At 44.7% G+C, this 27,723-nt stretch overlaps 2 protein-coding genes across 3 annotated transcripts in view; both read right to left on the minus strand.

Moving 5' to 3' along the window:
- The window catches only part of LOC138794663 (major facilitator superfamily domain-containing protein 8-like), a 44,795-nt gene extending 40,176 nt beyond the window's left edge, over positions 1-4,619 (minus strand). Inside the window, exon 1 of the mRNA XM_069973454.1 lies at positions 4,388-4,619. Within this exon, the coding sequence (XP_069829555.1) occupies positions 4,388-4,412 (25 nt within the window). The 5' untranslated portion in view covers positions 4,413-4,619. The remainder of the gene's footprint in view (positions 1-4,387) is intronic.
- An 11,668-nt stretch (positions 4,620-16,287) lies between these two features.
- On the minus strand, positions 16,288-23,253 carry POLR2H (RNA polymerase II, I and III subunit H). Of its 2 annotated transcripts, none has more exons than XM_069973455.1 (6): positions 23,153-23,253; positions 21,414-21,499; positions 18,026-18,109; positions 17,399-17,492; positions 16,660-16,743; positions 16,288-16,542 (listed from the first exon to the last, which is right to left on the minus strand). In XM_069973455.1, the coding sequence occupies exons 2-6, from the start codon at positions 21,484-21,486 to the stop codon at positions 16,425-16,427; spliced, it is 453 nt and encodes a 150-aa protein (XP_069829556.1). In that variant the 5' UTR covers positions 21,487-21,499; positions 23,153-23,253; the 3' UTR covers positions 16,288-16,424. The 2 variants fall into 2 exon arrangements, with proteins under 2 accessions (XP_069829556.1, XP_069829557.1); XM_069973456.1 differs by lacking the exon at positions 23,153-23,253 and adding an exon at positions 23,014-23,115.
- Positions 23,254-27,723: the final 4,470 nt, after the last annotated feature.

Here is a 27,723-nt window from a genome sequence, read left to right on the forward strand (position 1 = left end):
CCGTAGTGTGCAAATACTCTTAGGCTATTTTCCCACACAGTATTTTTGCCAAGTATTTTGCAACCAAAACCAGGAGTGGAGTGGAAACACAGAAAGGCTATGTTCACACACTGCTCAAACTGAGTGGATGGCTGCCATTTTATGGCTAATAATGGCCATAATCTGCTGCAACGCCAGGCGGGCCAGATTTAATACAGCAATGGAAAAGCTCAGCGGGCCAAAAATAATGGCACTACGGACCAGAATTGGCCTGCGGGCCAGAGTTTAACATGACTGGTCTAGAACCAGTCGGGCGTTAAGAAAAATGACAGACGACCTCTTTGTTCAGAAAGATAAGCCGCTGCGGCATACCCCTTCCCAGGGGCATAGCTAAAGGCTTGTGGGCCCTGGTGCAAAATTTTAGCTCGGGCCCCCCATCTTACCCAATCAGGTGTAGTCAGAGGTCAACTAAGGAGTTATATTCAATGACTCTCAGGTGATGCCCTTAATGTGCCACCATGTCCTAATGAACTACCACTGTCCCCCTCATGTACTGTGCCACAGCCCCCTCTTTTATATTGTTACTATGCCCCTCATGTACTGGGCCACCATCTCCCCATCTAGTACTGTGCCACTGTCCCCTATAATTAATGGACTGTACTGTGCCATTTTCTAAGCAAGGTTTCCCAGGGCCGATTCTAGCTTTTTTGCTGCCTGAGGCGAGAACTTTTTCTTTTCTACAGTGTGTAAGTGATGCAGAGTATAATAACTCTGCATTATTGAAGGGGTTAACAGCAGGAGACACTATATCTATGTCTTATGTGATGTGACTACCTGTGAATACGAGGCTTCCAGTGCCTCCTCAGCGCTTCTCATGAGGCAACTGACAGGAAACACGCCTGGGCACTGAGCCGTAACTAGTTGTAATGATAAGGACACAGGACGCTGATGCCGCCCCCCTCAAGGGCTGTGTTATCTGCCGCCTGTGGCGAACACTTCACCTCGCCTCATGGCAGATACGGGCCTGATGTTTCCCAATCTTTGCCTCTCCACCTGAAAAACCACAACTCCCATCATAAACTGCCAGCAGTACATGATTGGGGCTGTAGTGCTGCAACCCGGAGACCCAAACCGAAAAAAAAAGGGCACAAAGCCAAAACACACCTATCCAGTTCCCAATCTATAATCCCAATAATCACATCTATACATGTGTATATAACTAAGTTAAAAACACACTCCATCGCCGTCCATGTAAATTATCATCTTAAAAGGGCCTGTACCACCAGGCCCAGGCTGAAGCACTGTAGGCGGGCCGACCCACCCTTAGTGGGAGAAAACCCCCGCCCCTCTATGACAGCGTTCCATTGGTTTTAATGGAGTCACATCATGGAGGGGCTGGAGTTTCTTCCCACTAAGGGTGGGTCGGCCCGCCTCCAGTGCTTCAGCCTGGGCCTGGTGGTACAGTCACTTACGTAGTACAGGTAGCTGCAGACTCCTGACTAACTCAATATGGTGCTAGCTATCTAAGGACCCACTCATGGGCGTCATCAGAAGGAGGGCTTGTGACCCATCGTCATGCAACATTGCTCGGGCCGTCATCAGCCCGTGTGTTAGTACCCTTAGACAGAAGTGATGGGATTATCTGGCAGGGGATTATACCCTCTTCTATAAGGAGGACACAAGGTACTCACAGACACTGGCCAAGATTTATCATGCTGCCCGAGACATCAGTCAGAAACTTTCAAAGTTCATTTTGAGACATAAAAGCTGAGCTGTGATTGGTTACCATTTGTCCGCGTTCTGTCTCACACTGATAAATCTGAAGCACTACTGTAAAGTAGTTCAGGACACAACGGTATTACCTCCCCACCCCCTCAGACTGAGGGCCCACCAGTGGAATTGGGTTTGAGGCCCATTCCACAGTACTGTACATAAAAATATTACCTGATACCTCAGTTTTCATACACATGCTGTTACCGTCACTGATAGAATGGGAACAGTGCACTTACTATGTAATGCTTGTGCGGTACTGCATTGTCAAGGTTAGCAAAGGGGTTAAAAGGTAGAGATGAGCGACCCTTAAGCATGCTCCAGTCCATCCGAACTCGATCGTTCGGCATTTGATTAGCGGGGGCTGTTGAACTTGGATAAAGCTCTAAGGTTGTCTGGAAAACATGGATACAGCCAATGACTATATCCATGTTTTCCACATAGCCTTAGGGCTTTATCCAACTTCAGCAGCCACCGCTAATCAAATGCAGAGCGATCGGGTTCGGATGGACTCGAGCATGGGTTCGCTCATCTCTATTAAAAAGGTATTCCAGCAAAAAAAATCTTTCAAATCAACTGGTGTCATAAATGCCAGAAATTTGTAATTTACTCCTATTGAATAAAAATCTCCAGTCTCCCTATACTTATCAGCTGCTGTATGTCCTGCAGGAAGTGGTGAGTTCTCTCCATTCTGACACAGTGCTCTCTGCTGCCACCTCTGTTGATCTCGGGAACTGTCCAGAGCAGCAGCAAAACCCCACAGAAACCTCTGATAAAACCAGTGGGGCTTGTTTTTCCCCACAATCAGTTGTCCTTTTGAACAGTGTTCTTCATTTTACCATGTACTGTGATAGCAATGTGTTGTGGTACACCTGGGTACAGATCCATGGAAAATCATCCATATTTGCATCCGTAATTGAATCAGTTTCCGTAAAACGCAAACAGTACTAGTTCGCATAGATTTGATCCGTGTTTTTTACGGACGATCCATGACGTCTGTAGAAAATTCAGATCACATAGAATTCTATTGGTAATCCGTGCCACAGCTAGATCGCTAGATCATCCAGGAGGGCCATAGGGGATAGCGGCGGTCTTCTGCCCCCGCGCCTATTCGACGTAGCGACAGCAGCAGATCGCTGCTATAGTCGCTTGTTTTTCAACATGTTTGAAAAACAAGCCACGCAACGATCAGCCGACATGAATGATGTCAGCTGATCGTTGCCCTCTATTCGACGGGATGATTATCGGCCGGTAATCGCTCCGTGGAATAGGAACAGTGATGATGGATCCGCAATTACGGACTTTACGGGACGTGTGAATAAGGTCTAAGGGTACTATTACACAGAGCGATTTTAAACGATTAACAAATAACAATAAACGATCGCAAACGAGATTGTTTATCGTTAACCTGGAATTGATCACTATATTACACAGAACAATGGTCGTTAGATATGATCGTTATTACGATTGTTACTATGATGGCTTTTCCTTCTGATCTCAGCAAAACAATGAACAATGTGCGATTACACTGAACGATTAGTGAAAAAATGCGGAACTTGAGCGAACGAATGTGGAATTACAGCGAATGATTAACGAGGATTTTAGGTTCCAATCTAAGAGTACTATTACACAGAACGATAATCAGCCGAATTGGCCCCGATTCGGACGATTATCGATCCGTGTAATAAATACAACGATCAGCCGATGACGACGATCATAGGCTGATCGTTGATATAGATTAGAACCTATATTTGTCGGGCGCCGGCCGCTCATGGCTACGTGTAATAGCGGTGCTTAGCCGGCGACTGACGATATACATTACCCATCCACGCTCCAGGGCTGCGTGGCGGTCCCGGCCTGTGATTGGCTGAGCTACAGCGTGCGGGAACCGGGGAGAAGCGGACCGCAGGAGCAGCCCTGGAGCGTGGATAGGTAAAGTATACAGTTTAAGCAAGGGCTACAAGGATGTCGGTAACGATGTCCTTGCAGCCCTTGTTAAATGATTATCGGGCCGTGTAATAAGTCCAGTAAACGAGTGCTGATCTAGCAGATCGGCGCTCGTTTACAGGTATTATCGGGCCCCCATCGGCCTTAATCAACGACATACGAAGGATTTTTCGATCGTTGCCTGCAATTACACAGAATGATTATTGCTTAAATTTAAATGATATAACGATTTTTCGCACAATAATCGTCCCGTGTAGTAGGGTCCTAAGGAGAGTGTGTCTGGCATCACTGTGACATCAGGAGGGGAGGCTACGCTGGCACCAGGGGCAAGATGACCTGACATCTGGCCATGTGCCCAGCCTGTTAGCCACAGATGGGACCGTTCTAGCTCCGGGGTGATCACCAGCGTTCCTCTGAGCCATTCTTAACCCTTATTATGTAAATCCCTGATGTGGCGGTGCCATAGTAACATACATAGCTATACCTGGCATCAGCAAACACAATAGATAACAGGACACCAGCGTCAGACACATAGGACGGGTAATCTGCGTAGCAAAGCAGATTATTAACCTATAAGAATGGGCGCGATTATTAGATGATATGAATGACCCCCTCTCCCAGTTCAGACGGTGCACATAATGGATCCCAGTGACTGCACCTGCACAACACTATCTAATAGGATTGGTCTTACTGTCAGGATCTGCCCCCGGCTCCATGGAATCTGTGTCAGATACTGTTCACACACCGCGTCCTTCTGCAGCCTGGGCTATGGAGCGTCAACCATAAGCCCTGACCCCAACAATAAGCCAGGAGCTGCAGTCACTGCTCTTATTCCTGCCACAAAGCTGCCATTGTGCTGCAGCTCATACGTTAAGACAACAACTTCTCTCTCTCCCCTGCTGCTCTTTTCCCCCGCAGTCTGAAGTCCCAGAGCCTGGCTGTGTGTTTGAAGGAAGAAAACTTTATTAGTCTCATCTTGAAGACAAGGGATCCCAGTGCTGTGATCTGGAGCTCGTACCCTGGAGGCGGCTGTACTCTGAGGAGATGGTGGAACAGCTGCGCTCCGTGTACAGAGGCTTCTCTTAGGCGACGCCTTGTTGCTGTGCAGAGCTCAGAGCTGTTAGTTAAAGGGGTTATCCAGCGAAAATAATTTTCTTTCAAATCAACCGGTTTCAGAAAGTTATATAGATTTGTAATTTACTTCTATTTAAAAAACTGAAGTCTTTCCATACTTATCAGCTGCTGTATGTCCTGCAGAAATGGTGGATTCTTTTTAGTCTGCATAGTGCTCTCTGCTGCCACCTCTGTCCATGCCAGGAACTGTCCAGAGTAGTAGCAAATCCCCATAGAAAACCTCCCCAGCTCTGGACAAAGATGGAAGGAGAGGGCACTGTGTCAGACTGAAAAGAAAACAACACTTCCTACAGCAGCTGATAAGTATGGGAAGACTTGAGATTTTTTAAATAGAAGTAAATTACAAATCTATATAACTTTCTGGCACCAGTTGATTTGAAAGAAAAATATTTTCGCTGGACAACCCCTTTAACCTCAATTTAGGGGTGTCACATCTCATTAGGGAAATTGTATTATAAAATAGTGCACCCTATCTAGGGCAAAAGATGGGTGCATGAGTAAGTGCAGATCAGGATCCTAAAGTATTAAGTACCTTAAGTGCACTGTTTTTTGTTTGTTTTTTTTACTAAAAACATGCAGATTAAAAGCAAAAGACAAAAACTATTTTTTTTTTCTCAATTCTGCACAAATGTATATCCTAAGTAGGGATGGTCCGAACCCGCCAAGGTTCGGGTTCGGCTGAACCCGAACACTCAGCATCGGATTCCCGCTGTCTGGGAGCGGATACAGTGGGAGGACCGCCTGGAAAACTGGGATACAGCCTATGGCTATGGCTGTATCCCAGTTTTCCAGGCGTCCCTCCAGCTGGATCCGCCCGCTGCACGGAGCGGGCAGACAACGGAAATCATTGCGGAGGGTTCGGGTTCGTACGAACCCTGTCCAAACCAGGTTCGGACCATCCCTAATCCTAAGGGCCAGTTCACACAGAGTAAAATTGACGGAATTCCGCCTTGCTCAGTGTAGCACCGTTTCTCTATGGGAGGGCTTGTGCGCCTCCGCTTCTGATTGGAATTCCGCTTATTTTACTCTGTGTGAACTGGCCCTAAGAGCCTAAAAGAACTACACAATGGTGGTGGTGGTGGTGGGCCTGGGGGGGGATACTCGTACGATGCTCTTAAATAACACACACACACACACCCCGTTTGCAGACGTAAAGCATTATAAATAAGACGCAGCAGGAAGTGAGGAGGAGGAGGAGGCGCTGGAGATTAATACCAGGGCCACCACAAGTGTAGGCCCTATTCCACGGGGCGATGCAGAGGAGCGAATGAGTGCTCTCAGCTCCTCGTTCCCCGCTTGCTGCCGCAGCTATTTCACGCGTCGGCAGTGAGCGAGTGAGTACGGGAGTGGCCGCAGGGAGGTGCATGGGGGGGGGGGGGGGGGGGGGGGGGGGGGGGGGGGGGGGGGCTGCCCACTCCACGGAGCGACGGCAGCAGATCGCTGCTATATCAGTCACTTGTTTTCCAAAATGCTTGAAAAACAAGCGACGCAACGATCAGCCGATGCAATGATCGTTGCCCTCTATTCCATGGGACGATTATCGTCCGTAACAGCCGAATACAGACGATAATCGTTCCGTGGAATAGGGCCCTTTAGGTAGGGAGAAGGTGTGGCCTCCTCCCGCACCTAATTTATCATGGTTTATGCCTGGAAACCATGACCTGGGAAATCACTGCCCCCAACCCCTACTTGTCTCTTTGAGTGTAGAAGAATTGATCACAGATTAGTCGGACTTTCCATATGCTCTCTACCTTATCAGCCATTTATCTATACAACTATTTCCCATTGGTTTTTAGTACAGAGGAATGTACAAAAGCTGTTGTTTGTAATAAATGCAGAGGTAACATGTAAAAAAAAGCAGTTTGCTTTCCATCCTTTATGTCTAATTTACCCTCTCTCCTATTGCCTAGATTGTGGTTATATGTTGAATCTTGGCTGCTAGCCAGCTACATACTATACACTGTATATACTATGTATTTGCTGAAGACTGACCTCTATGTAACTACAGTAGAGCAGATGCAGTTCATTCCTCATACTTATTCCTGGGTAAGTCCAATAGTAAGGCATAACCTATCAGAACACTTATAACAGCTCAGAAACATGAACAGCTCCATACTATATAAATAGTTACAATTAGAGATGAGTGAACCGGGTTTGGGTTTGAGTCGATCCGAACCCGAACATTCGGCATTTGATTAGCGGTGGCTGCTGAACTTGGATAAAGCCCTAAGGTTGTCTGGAAAACATGGATACAGCCAATGACTATATCCATGTTTTCCACATAGCCTTAGGGCTTTATCCAAGTTCAGCAGCCACCGCTAATCAAATGCCGAACGATCGGGTTCGGATCGACTCGAGCATGCTCCAGGTTCGCTCATCTCTAGTTGCAATAGAGCAAATCAGTAGGATTACATGAACCCCTCACGCATCGTGCTAAACACAATGGGGGACATTTACTAAGGAGTCTAATGTGTGCGACTAGTCTAATGTGGGTTGGTGTTTATTTGGTTCCAATATATTGTGTGTGATTTATAGAAAAAGCAGCACCATCATAGTAAATGCCTCAAAGTAGAAAGTCGCAAAAAATTTGCAAACACATTCACCTGGTACTGATCAGTTTTTGCGACTTTAGGAGGGTTCTCCAGCGAAAAAAAAATCTTTCAAATCAACTGGTGTCAGAAAGTTGTATAGATTTGTAATTTACTTCTATTTAAAAATATCCAGTCTTCCAATATTTATCAGCTGCAGGAAGTGTTGTTTTACATCTCTGGCCGAGACAGGAACTGTCCAGAGCAGGAGAGGTTTTCTGTTTTAATATATTTTATTGAATTTTTTTCAATAGAATTTTGCAAACAAAAGCAAATTTTTGCAAACGATGATACAACATAGATAACACATTGTATAAATAAGGTGTAAAGAAAAGCAAAGGAAAGTAAACAGTAAACCATAACACAACATGTGTTCAGATGGTATGTCTTTAGAGAGGTTTTCTATGGGGATTCGCTACTGGTCTGGACAGTTCCTGACATGGACAGAGGTGGCAGCAGAGAGAACTGTGTCAGACTGGAAATAATACACCACTTCCTGCAGGACATACAGCAGATGATAAGTATTGGAAGGCTGAAGATTTTTAAATATAAGTAAATTAAAAATTTATATTTCTGACACCAGTTGATTTGAAAGAATTCTTTTTTCTCGCTGGACAACCCCTTAAAGCAGCGCTTAAAGAGTCACCACACACAGATGTATACAAGATCTGGGCTACAGCTGCCACATTCCTTGTCTCCAGCCACTTAGAGACAAGTCAAGTAAAGTCCCTAAAGTCTTGAGGAAGGGTGAAAAAGCCTATTTTAAGCTACAGTAAGTGAGGTCCAACGTGACGTTTCCACAGTCAGTGATGGTTTGGGGAGCCTTGCCATATGGCTGTATCCCAGTTTTCCAGGCGGCCCTCCTGCTGGATCCGCCCGCTGCACAGAGCGGGCAGACAGCGGGAATCATTACCGAGGGTTCGGGTTCGTATGAACCCGAACCGAACTCGGTTCGGAACATCCCTAATCAGGAAATATTATACGATCGGAGCAGCGGCGGGGGTGGCAATCGAGCCGGTGCAGGGGCTGCGGATGAGCGGGGAGCCGGGCTGCAATCGGGGGGCTGGGCTGCGGGCGGTGGGCGGCCGGACTTTTGCGTGACGACTGTTTACACGGAACAATCGGCGATTTTTTTACGAACGACGATTAGAACAAGATAAAAGATCAAAATGAACGATTTCTCGCTCGTCGTTCGCTGCGTTTACACGTACGATTATCGTTCGAATTCGATCGTTATCGTGCAAATTCGAAGGATAATCGTTCCGTGTAAACCCAGCATTAGGCCTTGTTATGTCATCATCAGCCATCTCTATGCTGATGATACCCAGCTGTATACCTCCTCCCGTGATATCACCCCCACTCTTCTACAGAACACCAGTAACTGTCTGCCGTCTCTAACGCTATGTCCTCCCTATTCCTAAAACTAAACCTTGCTTAGACTGAGCTGCTTGTCTTCCCTCCCTCAGCTAACCGCCCCCCACCTGACATCTCCATCTCTGTCTGTGGTGCGACCATAACCCCTATACAACAAGCCCGCTGCCTCTGGGTTATGTGTGACTCGGATCTCTCCTTCACTCCTCATATTAAATCTCTTTCACGTTCCTGTCACCTTCATCTAAAAAACATCTCTAAAATCCGTCCCTTCCTTATAGTTGAATCGGCTAAAACTCTTATTGTCGCTTTGATTCATTCCCGTCTAGACTACTGCAATTCCTTACTAATCGGCCTTCCTTCCTCTAAACTCTCCTCTCTCCAGTCCATTCTTAATACAGCGGCCAGGCTCATCCCCATGTCCAGCCGCTATACCAATGCCTCCCCCCTGTGCCAGTCACTACACTGGCTCCCTATTAAACACAGGGACAAAGTCCTCCTGCTCACCCACAAGGCTCTCCACAGTGCTGCACCTCCCTATATCTCCTCCCTCATCTCCGTCTACCGTCCTACCTGTGCCTTACGCTCCTCTAACGACTTAAGACTAAAGGCCCTATTCCACGGAACGATTATCGTTCATAAACTCGCTCCAACGACCGTTCGTTAACGATAATCGCTTTGTGGAATTGGTGTAAACGAGCGAACGACAAAGGCGAAATCGTTATATTGTTGTTCAAAATTGTTTTTCAGCATGTCGGAAAAAAATCGTTGGTCTTTGAAAGATAATTCGCTAATCGGTCCGTAAAATTAGAAATCTTTCAGTCGTTCGTAAAAAGGTTTAAAAAAAGTAGGTGTGTCTTATGGTCACGATCACCCCGGCGAACGTTTTAAACGGCCATGTGACGACCGCAAAATAATCGTTACACTAGATATATCGTTTACGTTCCCACGTGTGTTATGTGTTATCATTCGCTAAAAAAAATCATTTAGTGATCGTTAACGAGCGGTCGTTGGAGCGGGTTTATGAACGATAATCGTTCTGTGACCTCTAAGTCCCATCTGGCGCTATATAAATAAAAATTATTATTATTATGTTCCGCACAGAGACTGTTCGCTCCATAGTTATAGTTCACCGTAATATTACAAGGCACAGGATATGTATACCAATAAATGTTACCGCACCCTCTTCTGGTCACAGTTCATAACTCCCAATCTAATTGATGCAGATCATGACTATTTTAATGGAGTTTTATTCGCCAGTACAGAAATACCAGTTATCTTGCTGGTTCCAGTTTTATGTGATACTTTACTGTTGATGCTTGCACATAAACTTAACATGTTCCACCTGTTTTCACAGTAATAAAAAATAAAAGGCTCTGGTTACAGATTAACATTACAAAATCTGAAATCTTGGATTTTCTGTGGTTTAGTATAGCTGTGAAGGAGCTGATAACAGTGTTTATTTAAGATGAAACACAGATTTTCTAGTAGGTATTTTAAAGTGAAGTACAACATTAAATGACCCGTTTACTCAGTGTTTAACCCCTTCAGGGCCAACGTGTCTTTGACCTAAATGACCTTAAAAATTTGTTTCCGAGCGCTATAATATTTTTATCGTTATTAATAATAATAAAATAATATATTATTTTTTTCCATGTATATATATTTTTTTCCATGTATATATATTATTTTTTTCCATGTACACCAGCTTTGTGAGGGTATGTATTTTTAAAGGTCTTTGGAGAAAATGTTTTTCTTTCAAATCAACTGGTGTCTATTTAAAAATCTCAAGTCTTCCAGTACTTATCAGCTGTTGTATGTCCTGCAGGAAGTGATGTATTCTTTCCAGTCTGACACAGTGCTCTCTGGTGCCACCTCTGTCCATGTCAGGAACTGTCCAGAGCAGCAACAAATCCCCATAGAAAACCTCTCCTGCTCTGGACAGTTCCTGACATGGACAGAGGTGGCAGCAGAGAGCACTGTGTCATACTGGAAGGAACACACCCCTTCCTGCAGGACATACAGCAGCTAATAAGTACTGGAAGATTTTTTAAATAGAAGTAAATTACACATCTGTATAACTTTCTGACACCAGTTGATTTAAAGAAAAAATTGCTGGAGTACTCCTTTAATAATACAGTTTTGGAGTACATTTGATGTTATAGGAGTATTACAGAGTTTTTCTACTGTCAAATTGTGCCCACAATGCACTTGTGTCTGTATCACTTAAGGACCTTCCTGCTTTGCCAACCAGACGGGATAGACAAATGGCAACATTGGAACTAAGTGACATGGAAATTGCCCGGCACCACGATCACTGATGTTAAAAGTGTATGTTGGCTACAAAACTGAGTGAAGACAGACCGATACACTAAAGTGGAGCAGCTCACCATCTCCAGTGTTCCAGTACTTATCAGCTGCTGTATGTCCTGCAGGAAGTGGTGTATTCTCTCCAGTCTGACACAGTGCTCTCTGCTGCCACCTCTGTCCATGTTAAGAACTGTCCAGAGCAGGAGAGGTTTTCTATGGGGATTTGCTGCTGCTCTGGACAGTTCCTGACATGGTAGCCTCCTGGTTCATTAACCTTTGGATCTGGTCATCGATTGGTCATTTTTATATGAGGGACACTAAAATCATGCGGAAAAAGTGCAGAAAAAACCCCAAAAAACTAACAAAGCTACATTTGCCGAAAGTGGAACTGGACTTTTGTTGACATTTTCTGACAAAACTTCAGAAATCTCAACTGGGAAAGAAGTGGCACTGTTGATGCTTTATTACACTCAACACTTATCAATGGCAAGTTACGACCTGTACAAGAAAGTACTAACTCTAGTTCCCAAGTTGGACCCTTACACATGGATCTGGTCTTTACTGCTAGGAGTCCCCAGGTTTAGTCTGCAGAGTAGTCACCAACTGGCAGGTGATCTAACAGCGGTCAGACATGGACCTGGGACACTAGCAGTTGATCCAACAATAATAAAACAAGTTCGAGCATGGCAAGCAAGAGATAAGAAGCAGAGTCAGGCATTAAGCCAATGTCAATATCCAGCAGGAGGACAACACACATCATAGGAAAAGGTTTCCCACAGCATCCAGGATGCAAATAGTGTGTTTTCACACATCAGGGTACACAAAAAATGCAACGTTTCGGCCTGCTGGACTTTGTCAAGCATACAAAGGCCAGCAGGCCGAAACGTTGCATTTTATGTGTACCCTGATGTGTGAAAACACACTATTTGCATCCTGGATGCTGTGGGAAACCTTTTCTTTTGGAGTTCGTTGTGCTCATACCTAGGATTGTGAGCATACCTGCGTGCATCCTTTATTCTACTGCTGGCCATTATCGGAGAATCTCCAAGGTGCTGTTGGACTTCTTTTGTTTTTGTAACACACATCATAGATCTCAACCAGGAGCCTTATCTAATAACTGGCTTAGAATTGTGCTCTAATGTTTGGGTTGGCTGATTGTCCAAGTGCACAAACGGACAGGGCAGCCGTGTACTTTGCAAACAGCATTTCCACCAGTCCCATCATGAACTCTGTTGGACAGGCTCACATGCAGTGACATTGCAGGAAAATGGTGCGAATAGGAAAGAATTCCCAGCACTCACCAAGTCCATTCTACAATTTATTCAATCCTAAGATGCAGGCATACAGGCCTTCATCAGAGAATGGTGAAAGTGTACTGCCCCAGCACAGGTGTGCCACTGTTTTTATTGCACCTGAGCAAAGTAAATTGTTCCAGGTTCTCACAGTGGGATATGGTTAAGGTGTATTCTGTGTTTTCCCCTCTAGGTGTCACTACTACCTTTTCTGTATGCCTAGTGTGATGCACAGCTGAAGGAATGCAAGTTAAAGGGGTTGGCCACTTTATTGTAAAATTGGTCAGTGTACAGTATTAGTAAGTGTACTCACTGTATATACTGACAGCAGCTCCCTGTATACTCACTGTATATACTGACAGCAGCTCCCTGTATACCTCATAGAGCTAAAATCAGACTCCCCTCCTCCAGGCTGGGCTGTCCTGCTCTGTGGTGTTCTGGTCCATAAGATGGCCGACATGGAGAAGCATGTGACCAGGCACCGCCCCCCTGTGTCCACCACTGAGCCTGTATATGTCTATGGAGGACACAGGGGACAGGGCATGGTCACATGCTCCATCATGTCAGCCATTTTATGGACAGAAACAAAACAGTGCAAGGCACCACAGCCTGGATGAGGGGAGTCTGATTTTAGGTCTATGAGGTACACAGGGAGCTGCTGTCAGTATATACATTGAGCATATTTACTAATACTTTGTATGGACCTATTTTACTATAAAGTGGCCAACCCCTTTAACGGTTTGTCAAATGTTGTTCTTATGGTCTATCACAGGAACAGGCATATTTTCCCTCACTTTTCTGCCAATCCTCTTCCTTCTCTGTTTTGCAACACACAACCCCACCAATCACTAGGAGGTTTAGTCGCCCCTATAAAAGGAGGTTAGTTCCTGGTGGTGGTGGGGGTCTTCTAGTTTTAGTCATTAGAGAGAGCAACACAGAGACAGTTCCTGCTGCAGTGAAGTCAGGGCCTGGCTTGGGACAGGACTAGAGATGAGCGAACCTCGAGCATGTTTGAGTCCATCCGAACCCGATCGTTCGACATTTGATAAGCAGTGGCTGCTGAAGTTAGATAAAGCCCTAAGGCTATGTGGAAAACATGGATATAGTCATTGGCTGTATCCATGTTTTCCAGACAACCGTAGAGCTTTATCCAACTTCAGCAGCCACCGCTAATCAAATGCCGAACAATCGGGTTCGGGTGGACTCGAGCATGCTCGAGGTTCGCTCATCTCTAGACAGGACCCTTGTCAGGGACCAAGAGACAAAAATGTGTTTTCTTATGCAAGTCGTCGCCGCTAGCATGCAGTGCTAGACCCGTTAGGAGGAAAGGATGTCCTCTGGGGATCACCTTGCCCACACCCAGGATACTCTGCAAGATACAGGGCAGTAGACCCAAGTATGGTACTGACCCCAGCAGGACAAAGCTGCCCCTTGCCTACGTATCCTGTTGTAACGCAAGGCTATTCTGAAAGGATTCGGTAAGTCTGCTTCACCCAGTGCAGGGACCCTTATAGGAGGGGTAACCCGTCACTGTAGGGCATTAGACAGTCAGATACAAGAGTACGAGTTTCTTCTTCTTTCAACCACACTATCTCGGCACAGTACACAGCTATTTAGAACAGGGCCCTCAAGATGCTCCTCTACTCTCCCTCTCCTCTATGCTCCCTCTACTCTTACAACTTCTTGCCTGCACCTGCAGTTACTGAAGCCTTTTTGTATTGCACTGAAAAACTTAAAGAGTCACTGTCGTATGCAAACTGGTTATGTTATGTCACCCCCTCAGTGTTCAAGTCTGGTATTTCTCCTATTTTACTATATATATTCGTTTACCTGATATTTAATGGTGTGGTGATGCAATTGGCTTGGTGTCACGTGACTTCCCCGGCTGCCATTATAACCCCAATAGCCGTCGAGCTTTGGCTGGGGTTAGTTTAGTCACTTCCTGTCTACCTCAGACCTTCTCTCCACCTTCAGGGGATCGTTATATCGTTCAAATTTCAACTATTATCGTTCTGTGTAAATGCAGGCAACGATCGAAAAATCATTGGTATGTCGTTGATTTAGACCTGAACCTAAAATTATCGTTAATCGTTCGCTGTAATTCCACGTTCGTTCAATTTCCGCATTTTTTTCACTAATCGTTCAGGAAAAACATTACCCACTGTTTTCCTGCGATCAGAAGGAATAAACGATCATAGTAACGATTGTATCTGACATCCATCGTTCTGTGAAATATGGTGAACGACTTCAGGTTAACGATAAACAAATCTCGTTTGCGATCGTTCATCGTTAGTCGGTAAAAGCCGCTCCGTGTAATAGGACCCTGACCGTTTCTTTGTGAAAAACTGTAAAGTGTCACTAAAAAAATGAAAAAAAAATTTGCATTTTTCTAGGTTTGAAATTCTCCACTTGTAACAAAGAAAGTCATGCAACACAAATTACATTATTTACTATATGTTGCCATTATTTGGTACAGGTCCTTCTACTTTTCAGGCCTCATCCACACGATCCGTGCTGTGATGACTGGAGGAGGATCGTGGCACGAATCCCCCAATAAAGATGCAGCCCCCTGCCACAGAGATGACAGGAGCGCAGAAGACAACTACTCGCCCACTCCCCCCGTGCCTGCTGGCTCACATGTTCACCAGCACAAGGAAGGGGGGGGAATCTGTGCTGCAATCCGCACTAAAACATGTCCTATTTTTTCGCGGTGGGGCCCGGGACATGGATCATGTGAATGGCTGTATTCATTTAAATAGTAGCTACAATTTCATGGGGCGTGTGAATGCAGGCTTATAGGGCTTAGAAGTTTTGCATCAAATTTTTGAAATTTCACTTATGCTTGGTTCACACTACACTTTTTTTTCATTAATAAAAAAAAAGGATCAAAACACATCCGTTTTTTTTATGGATGTGGTCAACCAGGGGAACAGCGGTCATTGTGCACTACATTGTGTGCACAGCGGCTGCCGTTCCCCATAGGATTTAACACAGTGCTTTCTTTTTGGACAAAAACAGCTGTTGTTCTAATACACTGTGTGAACATAGCCTTATAGTGAAGCGCATTATTCTGTCAACAAAACTGACAGGCCTTGCCAGAGACACAAATATATTGAATACCTGGATGCCTTCATTAGGCCCTCTGCTGCCATGGAAACCCATCCGCATCTCAGCAATTGTGTACTGCCCAGTGCCAATGGGGTGACAGATGACCAGAAAAGACTTAAATGGCACAATCACAACTTGACTACAGTAACTAAGAGGGGTAAACTACAAGAACCAGAGGTTTCTCTGCTCCTGGTAATAACAGGGGCCCGGCTGTTATGCAACAACTGCACTACTGTGATATTCTGCACAGGAGACCAATGCTGGACTACTCTAGGATGCCAACATAGTCACGCACAGAGAGACACAGGCCCTATTCAGTCGCATGAACATACAGTAGCTAATCATTTTGTGAGTGAATACATGTTTTCACTCAGACCCGAACATGTATATCCATAGAAAATGGCCACTAGCGGCAATATGGGCCCTTGTCTGTACACATTGACATCCTATTTTGGCAAAATGGCGACAAGTATGTACAACATGTAGGCAGACGGTGTGAAAACGTCCTTACAGAGAGAATACAGCTTCCTGACACTAACTGCTCAGCAAAGAAGCAGCAGCAGCTGATCACCTTCCATGCGAGGGAAGCAGGAAGCCCTATGATGCTTGTTGAGCCGTACATTACAGAAACACAAAGATTTAGGAGTCTGACCCCAATTCGCATGTGAATTGTACAATCTGTACAATTCTAAACTTGAGATGAATCCACGGTCCCAATGCAAGGTATAGCTTTATTGAAACTAAAATAACAGATCCCTGTTATTTTCTTGACACAAAGTAGCAAAGCATTAAAAAAAATAATATTTTAATTAAATACAAATGTACATGGCAGGGAAGATGCTATCACTTATCGGGCCTTATTCAGATTGTTAGAGTTCATCTGAAAGCACAATAATGACAGCAAGACGTCTCTTATGCTTCTAGTTCAGAAGGCGAGTTTCTTCATCATGAGGTATATCCGAGAATCAACTTCAAACCCGTGCAGGTTATTAGCGTCTCCCTGTAGTCGCATAAGCAAACCACCATATGATACGTAGGCAGACCTATAAGGAAAAATAATAGATAATTTATCCTATACCAAATTATAAGCATATCAATAAGATGGAAACAATACGGAAAATACTAAAGTAATAAAAATGGGGCATAAAAGGAATGCTTACAATCGAGTGGCAGCTTCAGTGGATGTTTCATCTCCTTCTATCCGGTAAACTTTTCCATACATAACATATTCAAACTGGTCCGCTCTAGGGAATACAAAAAACGCATCAGCTGACTCCGACTTAAAGGGGTAGTGTGGCGCTAAACAATTATTCACTAAATAACACACATTACAAAGTTATACAACTTTGTAATGTATGTTATGTTAGTGAATGGCCCCCTTCCCCGTGTTTCCCCCCACCCATGCCACCCCGGAAGTGTAGTGCTCTATACTCACCTGATCCGTGTCGACCCCCGTACGCCATCTTGAGACAATGATGTAATCTTCGGGCCGCTGGCGAAACCGCTTCGACCGTCCCTCGTGCCGGCCGCCCTGTGCCGCGTCATCAGCTGCTCAGCCGCGATTGGCTGAGCACAGTTATGCTCAGCCAATCGCGGCTGAGCAGCTGACGCGGCAGAGGGACGGTCGGAACGTTTCAGCCGGCCGCCCGAAGATTACATCATTGTCTCAAGATGGCGGACGGGGGTCGACACGGATCAGGTGAGTATAGAGCACTACACTTCCGGGTCTGGTGTGGGTGGGGGGAAACATGGGGAAGGGGGCCATTCACTAACAACATACATTACAAAGTTGTATAACTTTGTAAAGTGTGTTATTTAGCGAATAATTGTTTAGTGCCGCACTTCCCCTTTAAAGCTAAAGGCCTTATTATCTTTTCAGCATCTTCAAAATGTAGTTACCTGGAAGGTCGGTCATCATTAGGATTGTATTCACCATCATCGAGTGTTCCATCCTCATACAAGGTGTTGGCAATAACCAAACGGAATTTGTCACCTAAAAAAAAAAAAAAAAGGTGCCAAAAATATAGATCAATGTACTATTTATGAAAAGTAACTACAGGATAGGTATTTTATAAAGGCCAGCTTGTATATTATAGAATGCAGATCCTTGCAGGAGAAAAGTACTGGAAGTAAACAGATCCTTGAACTGACCCCATTCATTTCAATGGGACAATTTAAAGCAGGGATGTCAAACTCAGGCCCTCCAGCTGTTTTGAAACTACTATTCCCATCATGCCTGGATAGCCAAAGCTTTAGCATTTCTGCCATCAGTTGTCACAAAAGGAGGATGCAGGACCGCCAGATATATGTAAACCTAGCCTAAAAAGCCCAGTAAACAGATACCATTGTTGACATGTAGGGAACAGAGCAGAGGGAATGTATTTATCTCCTTCCATTTTACCCTGTTAGGGTATGTTCACGCTTGAAATACCTTGCCTATTCTGCAGTGAGAACATACCATTGCTGCTGTAAATCCATTATCCATTTTACAATTTACTTTAAATAGATTAAGCAATGCAATCTTACCCAGATCCACAGGATAAATCTGTATATTCACATCAAGAATCAGATCCATCTTAAAGGACTCACTTTCGCAATGAAGCCTTGAAACTGCAAGGAAAAAAAACGTTAAATAAAATTTAAAGTGTCTAGATTATTATACAACAAAATTCACTTTTCCCCTATCAGCAGGATCCGACCTCTGTACCCCCCACCAGTCTCTGTATCGGGCCCCTCTGGAGCTGACAGAAAGAGCCCAGTATAATGCTCTTCCGGCATGCTTGTCTCTTTCCATCGCTCTATCGTACTATTCATAATACAGAAGCCGGGGCCCAATACAGAGAACTGCTAGGGAGAAACCGAGGTCGGACCCCCTGCAACCTCCTACTTTTCCCCTATCCTGTGGATAGTGGAAAAGTGAAATTTTCCTGGAAGATCCCTTTAATTCACTGCTATAGAGGTATTTGACCTGGACTCAATCAATGGTGGCTTCCTGGGGCTTAAAATAGGCTGTTTTATCCAAATGTGCTAAAATTTGGACGCACAATCTTTGCATAATGTACACAGATACTTATAGTAATACTAACTAATTCTAGTAGACTAGACTAGGGGTCCCCAACCACCAGGCCGCAGAGGATTTAAAGGAGAAGTCCGGCCAAAATTAATTTTTGATATGTTGTTACTTATGAAAAGTTATACAAATTTCTAATGTACATTAATTATGGGAAATGCACATATACTGCTATTTCCCTTAATTTAGTAGATCAGGAAGTGTTAGAAATATCTCTGAAGAAGTGACGTCACGACCCAGGGTGTAATTCCTATGGAGTGTCCAGCAGGGGGCGCTCTCTATATAGAAGTCTATGGGACTTTATTGTTTCTATGGGTTTCTATGTAATGTAATGTAATGTAATGTAGTGTACAGTGCTTTATTGAATGAATACATATATGGAATACTTTGGGGAGCAAGTGTCCTTGCTCCCCAAAGTATTACATAAATGTATTCATTCAATACATTCAATACACAGTAAGCCCGCCGATCCGCCGCATTTCCGCCGCATTCCCGCCGATCCGCCACACGTTGATCCGCCGCATTCCCGCCGATCCGGACCATATACATTGAACTACAGCTCCCATCATCTGCTTCTAGTATGAACAGGTGATGGGAGCTGTAGTTGGGTAAGGGATATCACATGCCGCCGGGCGCAGGGGGGAGCCGCTCAGTACACAGCAGCGCTCCCCCCTCCTCCTCCTTCCGTGATAACTTCCGCCTATACCAATGCTGAGTCCCTGCCTGGCCGCCGCTCGCCGCTCTCCCCCCCATACATACCGGCTCCCGATGCATCCTGGTGTCCGCGCTGATGCCGGGAGCCGGTATATGTGAGCGGAGAGCGGCGGCCAGGCAGGGACTCAGCATTGGTATAGGCGGAAGTTATCCCGGAAGGAGGAGGAGGAGGGGGGAGCGCTCCTGTGTACTGAGCGGCTCCCCCCAGCGCCCGGCGGCATGTGATATCCCTTACCCAACTACAGCTCCCATCACCTGTTCATACTAGAAGCAGATGATGGGAGCTGTAGTTCAATGTATATGGTCCGGATCGGCGGGAATGCGGCGGATCAGCGTGTGGCGGATCGGCGGAAATGCGGCGGCTCGGCGGGCTTACTGTGTATTGAATGTATTGAATGAATACATTTATGCAATACTTTGGGGAGCAAGGACACTTGCTCCCCAAAGTATTCCATAGATGTATTCATTCAATAAAGCACTGTACACTACATTACATTACATTACATAGAAACCCATAGAAACAATAAAGTCCCATAGACTTCTATATAGAGAGCGCCCCCTGCTGGACACTCCATAGGAATTACACCCTGGGTCGTGACGTCACTTCTTCAGAGATATTTCTAACACTTCCTGATCTACTAAATTAAGGGAAATAGCAGTATATGTGCATTTCCCATAATTAATGTACATTAGAAATTTGTATAACTTTTCATAAGTAACAACATATCAAAAATTAATTTTGGCCGGACTTCTCCTTTAATGCTAGGCCGAAGCGCCAGTGAAAACATTTTTTGGGCCCAAATCTACTGCATCCTTGGGGGTTAAAGGGAAACTACATCTACAGGTTAAACAAATATAACCTGCTGATATGTCACTTTTGTGCACATGGCGCTGAGGATGAAGGTAAGTTTCTAACCTTAATCCTCGGTGTTGTTTCTGTGTAGTTAGCAGTTATATCCTTAGGGGAATATGGCTATTTGGAGCACTGGGGGTGGTAGTCCGGCCCCCAGTGCTCCAAACCTCCATGATACCTAAGAATATAACTACTAACTACACAGAAACCGTGCCGAGGATGAAGGTTATAAACTTACCTTCATCCTCAGTGCCTTATGCACAAAAGGGACAAATCAGTAGGTTAAATTTGTCTAAAAAAAATAAATAAATATTGGGGTATTTTGGAAGGAGACTCTACTTTGGGTGAATGGGCAGAACACAAGCCCTTTGTTGCTTTAGACGCAGCATGACTATAAGAGATAATCTGGTCCGTAGCAAATTCGTTACCAAAAAAGGAAATAGCAGTATGTGGCTAAAAAATTAATTAAAAGGAAATTATAGATGTGGCTCATGCAAATGGTGCCCAGCAATGATGAAAGGCACCAGTTTATGCATAAATGGGATAAATATAACTGTTAGAGATTTCATCTGTTGTAAAACTACTCATGTTGTATACGTTATCCTCTATACATGTGGTCGATTTTATATTGGCCAAACAAAAAGAGCGCTATGTACCCGGTTTAGAGAACACATATATTCTTTAAAAACCGGAGTAGGAGCTACAAGGTTAATAGACCACATAAAAAACATACACAACGGTGATTCTTCCATCCTAAAATTTGCTGGCATAGAAAGAATACCCAGAAAGGGAGGACAAAATAGACTCCAGGAAGGTCAGAAGCGGAAGGTCCGGGAGGTTGTAATGATAGAGTCGATCGCAGCCTCCTCTTATAATTCATATTATTACGTGTAGCGCATCACTGTGTTTAATGTTTATATGTAGATGTTTCTATTTTGGTGATTTATATGTATTCACCAATTTAGTCTGCACATGTGTTTATTCTGACGTCACCACGATTTGATGGATTTAAATAATGTGATGACGTGAAGGAAGGGTGGTCCGTAGAAGCGTCTGCACCTATGTTCACCTGCACCATGTCCATAATTTACTTTTAATATGAAGAAATAAAGACAAAGATTTTTATCCGGTGAGTGCAACCTACTTTCCTTCTCACGTATTATATAAATTTGTCTAACCTGCTGATATTAAAGGTAAACTATGTTTCTCTTTTCGGTTTTAGCCGTTTACAAAAGCATTTTTTTTTTAAAACTAACGTTACCAGGGATAATACCGACCTCTATCAAACTTTCGCCCTTCAGGATCGATATCCTTCACATCAAAGATATCTTCAAACAAAATTCCAGCCATACTTCAAATTATTCTGAAATAAAGAAAATGAGACATATCAGTTACGGACAAGTGTCTCACATAGAAAACGTTAACCTGACCAATTATGGAGTATTTTTCCAAAGACAATGTACTGCCTAAGTTCTCTGTACTTAATATGGAGGTGGGAAGGCGGAAGAGGTGTGCAGTGATCACTAGCAATAGTGAATGTTGGATCTTGTGTTATCTATAATGTCACTTCATATTGTAATCCTGACTTTGAAGATAAGGAGGAGATTGCTGAAAAGTGCTCTATATTATTAGGCTTCACATTAAACACTGCAAGAAACTATCAGCAGGTTAGAAGAATCTAACCTGCTGGTATGTCCCTATTGTGCATAGAGTGCCAAGGATGAAGGTAAGGGCTAATGCACACTTCGGGCCAGTTCACACTGAGTAAACACGGCGTAATTCCGCAGCGGAGCTCTCCGCCGTGGAATCCCGTCACGCTCAGTGTGCTGCTTTGAGTGAATGAGAGGGCGCACGCTTGTCCGCTGCTGCCTCTCTCCGCTCAAAGTTCTTTGAGTGGTGAGGAAGCGTACGAGCGTGTGCTCTCCCATTCGTTCAAAGCAGCACACTGAGCGCGGCAGGATTCCACGGCGGAGAGCTCTGCCGCGGAATTACGCCGTGTTTACTCAGTGTGAACTGGCCCGAAGTGTGCATTAGCCCTTACCTTCATCCTTGGCACCCTGAGCGCGGCGGGATTCCGCGGCGGAGCTCCGCCGCGGAATTACACTGTGTTTACTCAGTGTGAACTGGCCCTTCTGTAGAATTTTTTGCCTAAAACGGACAGTGTTCTGCAAACTGGACCTGAGAGCTCAGCGCACCATGATCAATTATGATGTCAGGAGTTTAGATACTGTTTGAAAGTTTGCGTTAGTGTACTGACACAGCCGCGCAGCCAGACCAAGGGACCATACGGCATAGTAGCTTCCAGCAGGATTAAAGACATACTGGAGCCTCCCACAACTGTCTCAGATGATGTCCCTGACGGACTGTAAGCTCTACCAAGCAGAACCGTCGCTCCTTGTTTGCACACATTGGGGGAGATTTATCAAACATGGTGTAAAGTGAAACTGGCCCAGTTGCCCCTAGCAACCAATCAGATTCCACCTTTCATTCCTCACAGACTCTTTGGAAAATGAAAGGTGGAATCTGATTGGTTGCTAGGGGCAACTGAGCCAGTTTCACTTTACACCATGTTTGATCAATTGTGTCCCATTAAATGTAGACCCTGTTGAATTGCTGGTGCTATATAACAAAGCCTTATTATTACACACGTATACTCTACCTCACTGAAGTTAAGTGCATCTGTCTAGACCAGGGAACCTTGGCTCTCCAGCTGTAGCAAAACTACAACTCCCATCATGCCTGGACAGCCTTCTGCTGTCCATGCATGATGGGAACTGTAGTTTTGCAACAGTTGGAGGTCAACAAGTGCTAAATATAACACAGAAACTTTATAAAGTAGATGCAAACAAGGGGGGGGAGTAAAACACTACGGGATACCTCTTCAGTATTACAGGTGAGGGCGAGCACACATATCCCACTGCCCGAACACCCACAGATCCCTCACCCGGCAGAAGAGCTCTCTGCCCGAACACCCACAGATACAACACCCGGCGGGGACGCGAATGACACAACGTACAGTAACAGCTCTCCCTCCGCGCCTCGTCCACGCTGCCTTCTATCAGACACTTCCGTATCCGGCTAACGTCACTTCCGCTTTGCGAGCCGCGCTTGTTGCCTAGGTAACGGCATTGCTCTTCGGACGTCTCCGGAAGTCTCTGCTCTTGTTGTAACATCACGTCTCTGTCTCCTGTATGAGAACTAACAATGATGAAACGTGCAGCAGTAGATTAGAGGCCGCACAGGGATGGGAAGACAGAGTCTTATTGGTTGCTATGGCAACACTTTGACACACACAATCCCCCCTGAACTTTTTTTTAGACCATTAAAAATAATCAGATATGTTTAAAGGGACGTTTTACAATCTATTTAATGATAAGACTTGGTTATGGTGTACGCCGTACGTATCCATTGGCATTCTGGCAAGAAATGGATGGCAGTGTATACTATGGCGCCATTCCTTTTAATGACCCAAACAAAGTCACCGCTGGTATAACTAAGCAGGACTCTATAGTGTCTTTAGTCTCATCCTGTTAAAGGGAACTATCAGCAGGTTAGAGGAATGTAACCTGCTGATATGTCCCTATTGCGCAGGAGACGGCGAGGAGGAAGCTATGTCTCTTACCCTCCTCTTTGGCGCCATTCTGGTGCAGTTAGTACTTTGCTACATGGTGCGGTTAGACCCATTAGGTCCGCTGCCCATCCCCATAGCGCTGATCCGCCTCTTTCTAATTATAATCAATGGAACTGGCGGGCAGATCAGCGCTATGCGGGCGGGCAGTGCTCCTAACGGTCTAACCGGACCATGGAGCAAACTATTAACTGCATCAGGACGGGGCAGAGGAGGAAGGTAATAGACATAGCACCCTCCTTGGTGTCTCCTGTGCAGTAGGGACATATCAGCAGGTTAGATTTGTATAACCTGCTGATAGTTCCCCTTTAAAGTAATATATCAGTGGAAATTTTTAAAATCTCTAATGGAGATTTGTAAAATTTTTGTCCCCTAATGGCGGCCAAAATCTGTCATCTGTTTTTTAGAGTATGGAAAAAAGAGAAAGGAGGTGCTGCTGCAGCACACACCTATGGCTGATACTGATGCCTTTCGGCTACATTTAAAAACCAACGCCAAGATGTTACCATATTGCTCCATGTACCACGTGCATGTCCCCTGGTTCACATAAGTCTCTACTCAACACTGTCAGTCAGTGATCGCTAACCCCACAAAGCGAGCACAAGCAGGGAAGGGAGGCCATAGAATAGCCCTGCAACCCCAATGTCACAGGACCAAACCCCAAGGGCACCTCCAAACCCAGCAGGCACCACCGGTGGAGAAAGTGGCCACCAAGTAACACAAGTGTGAACAAGGTCTTACTACTCACATTGCTCCTGCAGATAGAATGGGAAGGATAGGAGGTACTTGCCATGTGTGCACAGGTGCTTCCTGCTAATTGGGGTCACATGGGTCTTATACTTGTGTTTCTCCACCGGCGGCACCTGCTAGGTTTGGGGGGAAGCCTTGGGGTTTGGTCCTGTGACATTCCTTTTCTGCTTCTGCACGTTTTGCGGGGTTAGAGGTCGCTGACTGACAAAGTGTTGAGTGCAGGGACTCATGTGAGACCAGGGGACCTGCACGTGGTACATGAGGCAATATGGTTTGATCAAATTATATACCAACATCCTGGCATTGGTTTTTAAATGTAGCCGATAGACATTAGTGTCAGCCATAGGTGTGAGGTGCAGCAGCTTCTTTCTCTTTTTTTCCGTACTTATAGAGTATATGCGCCACTTTTGTGATGCCACTCTGAATACTGTAGTTGTTTTTTCCTGAAAAGAGTTGGTGGTACGTACAGTAATGTAAAAATACTGATTTACTATAATGTAGAAAGCAGTTTTGTTAACAAATTTGGCTCAAACACACCTTTTTAATAAAATAACGACGACAAAACTGACAGTGGTGTTTTAATGGCTTTTAAACGCCCTTTGTGGTGATGCAGTGACCACACAATGCGATAGAGGGCAGGGCCTCAGCGACGCTATGACACTGATCCTGGCTCGGCAGTTGTTCACTATAAGCTCCAGCAGCCTATAGTAATCGAGCACGGATCTCAGAGATCAATGCAGTACATATGTTACCTGTGCTTGATCCTAAACTGTATAACAGCCTTTTATACCATAGGGTTCACTAGGGTTCCTGAGCACATACACTCAGGTGACTGTACTTTCACTCACTACAGTTATCAAGTTTTAGCGATAAAAGTAACGGCATCATAAACTTGATTGATCTTTGACATATGAAAGGAAACTATTTCTATGATTTATGTATACAGCTGATGTCACATTTACAGCCTAATAACCTTGCCTTTGGACTATTTCCTATCTCAGTATTGTATTCACATGATTTTTGGCATGACTTGTACTGTAGTTACTGTCACGGTCATCTAGAAATATTTACATTTCTATCATATGTTGCAATTGATGTAGCCGCATATCGGAGTCACGAAAGAAGTCATATTTCAAGCAACCGGGGTGTGTGTAGCAGAGGGGGGGCATTTACCCTGGAATAGAACCTAGTGGTTGGAGGAGAAAGGAATGCTTCAACTTCATCAAAACACTTGTGCGTTAAAGAGGAACTATCAGCAGGTTAGACAAATCTTACCTGCTGATATGTCCCTATTACACAGGAGACGCAGAGGAGGAAGCTACGTCTCTTACCTTCCTCCTTGGTGCCATTCCAGTGCAGTAAGACATTTGCTCCACGGTCCAGTAAGATTGTTAGGAGCACTAGGGACCTGTTAGGAGCACTGCCCACCCCTATATTAACGATCCTTCCATGATTGGTCCGCTCCATTGACTATCATTGGAAAGGGCCGGGCCGGCCAGGGGCGGATCATTGCTATGGGGGCGGGGCAGTGCTCCTAACGGTCTCACCGGACTGTGGAGCAAAAGTCTAATTGCACCGAAATAGCGCAGAGGATGAAGGTAACAGACATGAATGCGTCTCCTGCACAAATGGGAGCAATCAGCAGGTTAGATTCGCCCGTGTGGGGTAGACTCACATAGGACAGATCCGTAGCTGCGAATTCAGGCTGCGAGTTCATAGCAAAATCTGCTGTAGATCCCTTCACTATAATTTTCAATGAGATTACATACTTACCACGGGATCGTCATCCTTTATTTTCATACTTTTAATATAACTTTATTTCCTAGGTCTGTGTTATTTTCGTAAAAACAAATGTCTTTACACAGGCCATGAATAGTGTCAAGGAGGCGGGGCCCATCATTCCCTGGGCCCTAACACAACTACACCAACTGTACTATATTTTTGGTGCATTTTGCTGATTATGCAAAGGGCCGGGCATATGGCACAGTGTAGCAGTGCTAAGGCCCAGGGAACGATAGACCCTCCTCCTTGACACTATTTATTGGCAGAATTTTTATAAGTATGGTATGTCCTGAATGCCTTTATTGTGTTCTATCTCAGTTACGAGGATTTCATTGTATTGAGCGCAGCTGGCAGTGTCTTCTTTGGCTGGTCTCCCTGTGGTCGGTCATCTGATTGCTCTATATGTTTATTGTGGTCATTTAATCAATTATATAATTATATGAGCTATTGTTATTGGTCTTGTAAGTATGTAACTTAATGAAGCTTTGTTGCATGTTTAAGTTTAATTTATGTTATGTTATATTGTGTTATATTATGGTTAGAACTGAACCTGTAATCCCATGCTTAAAGCGAATGTACCAGCGGTACATCACTTTTCTGTTTTTACCATGAATAGACCGGCTCCGGCACAGGGATGCTGGTGCCGTAGTTGTTTTTAAACCGTGGCCCTTTTCCTATTCAGACTGGGCCAGTCTATTACCAAGCAATGGCCTGAAGCTCTGGGGGCTGGTTGGTCCAACCCCAATGGGAGGAAACTCCCTCTCCTCTATGATGCTGGCTCCCCTCCAGTGCTTTAGGCCAGGCCTTTTCTCAGTAATAGACCGGCAGCATGCATGGAGACAGGACCGTGGTTTAAAAAAAGGACAGCAGCACCGGCATCCCTGCGCCAGCACCGGTCTATTAATAGAAAAAACAGAAAAGCAATGTACCTGGTGGTACATTCACTTTAAATAACTAAAATGCTTGAATTACTGGAGTACAGGAAAGTGACTTTAGGGCTGCAGAGACAGTTTCACTTAGGATATGTTCACACTAGAGAACACGCACGGAAATTTCAAGCGGAGGCCGCACGGCCTCCGCTTGAAATGTCAATTCTTTGGGCGGACAGCGGATTGAGCTTGATAGTATCATTGAGTCAATGGGACAGGCGGAACTTCAAGCGGAGTCCGCTGTACAGCCTCCGATTGAAATTTCTGGGCTTGTTACATAGTGTAAACATACCCTTATAATGAATAGAGAAATGTTTCAATGTGCTTACAACAAATTGTGACAAATGTGTGTGTGTGTGTGTGTATATATAAATATATATATATATATATATATATATATATATATATATATATTTATTTTTTATTTTTTTTTTTCTCCCCAATGTGAGCTTTATGGTCTGTTTTACTATAACAGACCCACTGAGACAAATTAAAGTC

Source organism: Dendropsophus ebraccatus, chromosome 6 (assembly GCF_027789765.1).
Source record: "Dendropsophus ebraccatus isolate aDenEbr1 chromosome 6, aDenEbr1.pat, whole genome shotgun sequence".
NCBI lineage: Eukaryota > Metazoa > Chordata > Amphibia > Anura > Hylidae > Dendropsophus > Dendropsophus ebraccatus.

What these genes read in the sequence shown, in the direction of transcription:
- POLR2H (XM_069973455.1), bottom strand. Translation starts at nt 21,486, where the DNA reads ATGGCTGGAATTTTGTTTGAAGATATCTTTGATGTGAAGGATATCGAT. An exon ending in AGGGCGAAAGTTTGATAGAG is followed by an intron (nt 18,110 to 21,413) that starts GTCGGTATTATC and finishes TTTTCCTTGCAG; the next exon opens with TTTCAAGGCTTCATTGCGAA. An exon ending in AATGATGACCGACCTTCCAG is followed by an intron (nt 16,744 to 17,398) that starts GTAACTACATTT and finishes TGTATTCCCTAG; the next exon opens with AGCGGACCAGTTTGAATATG.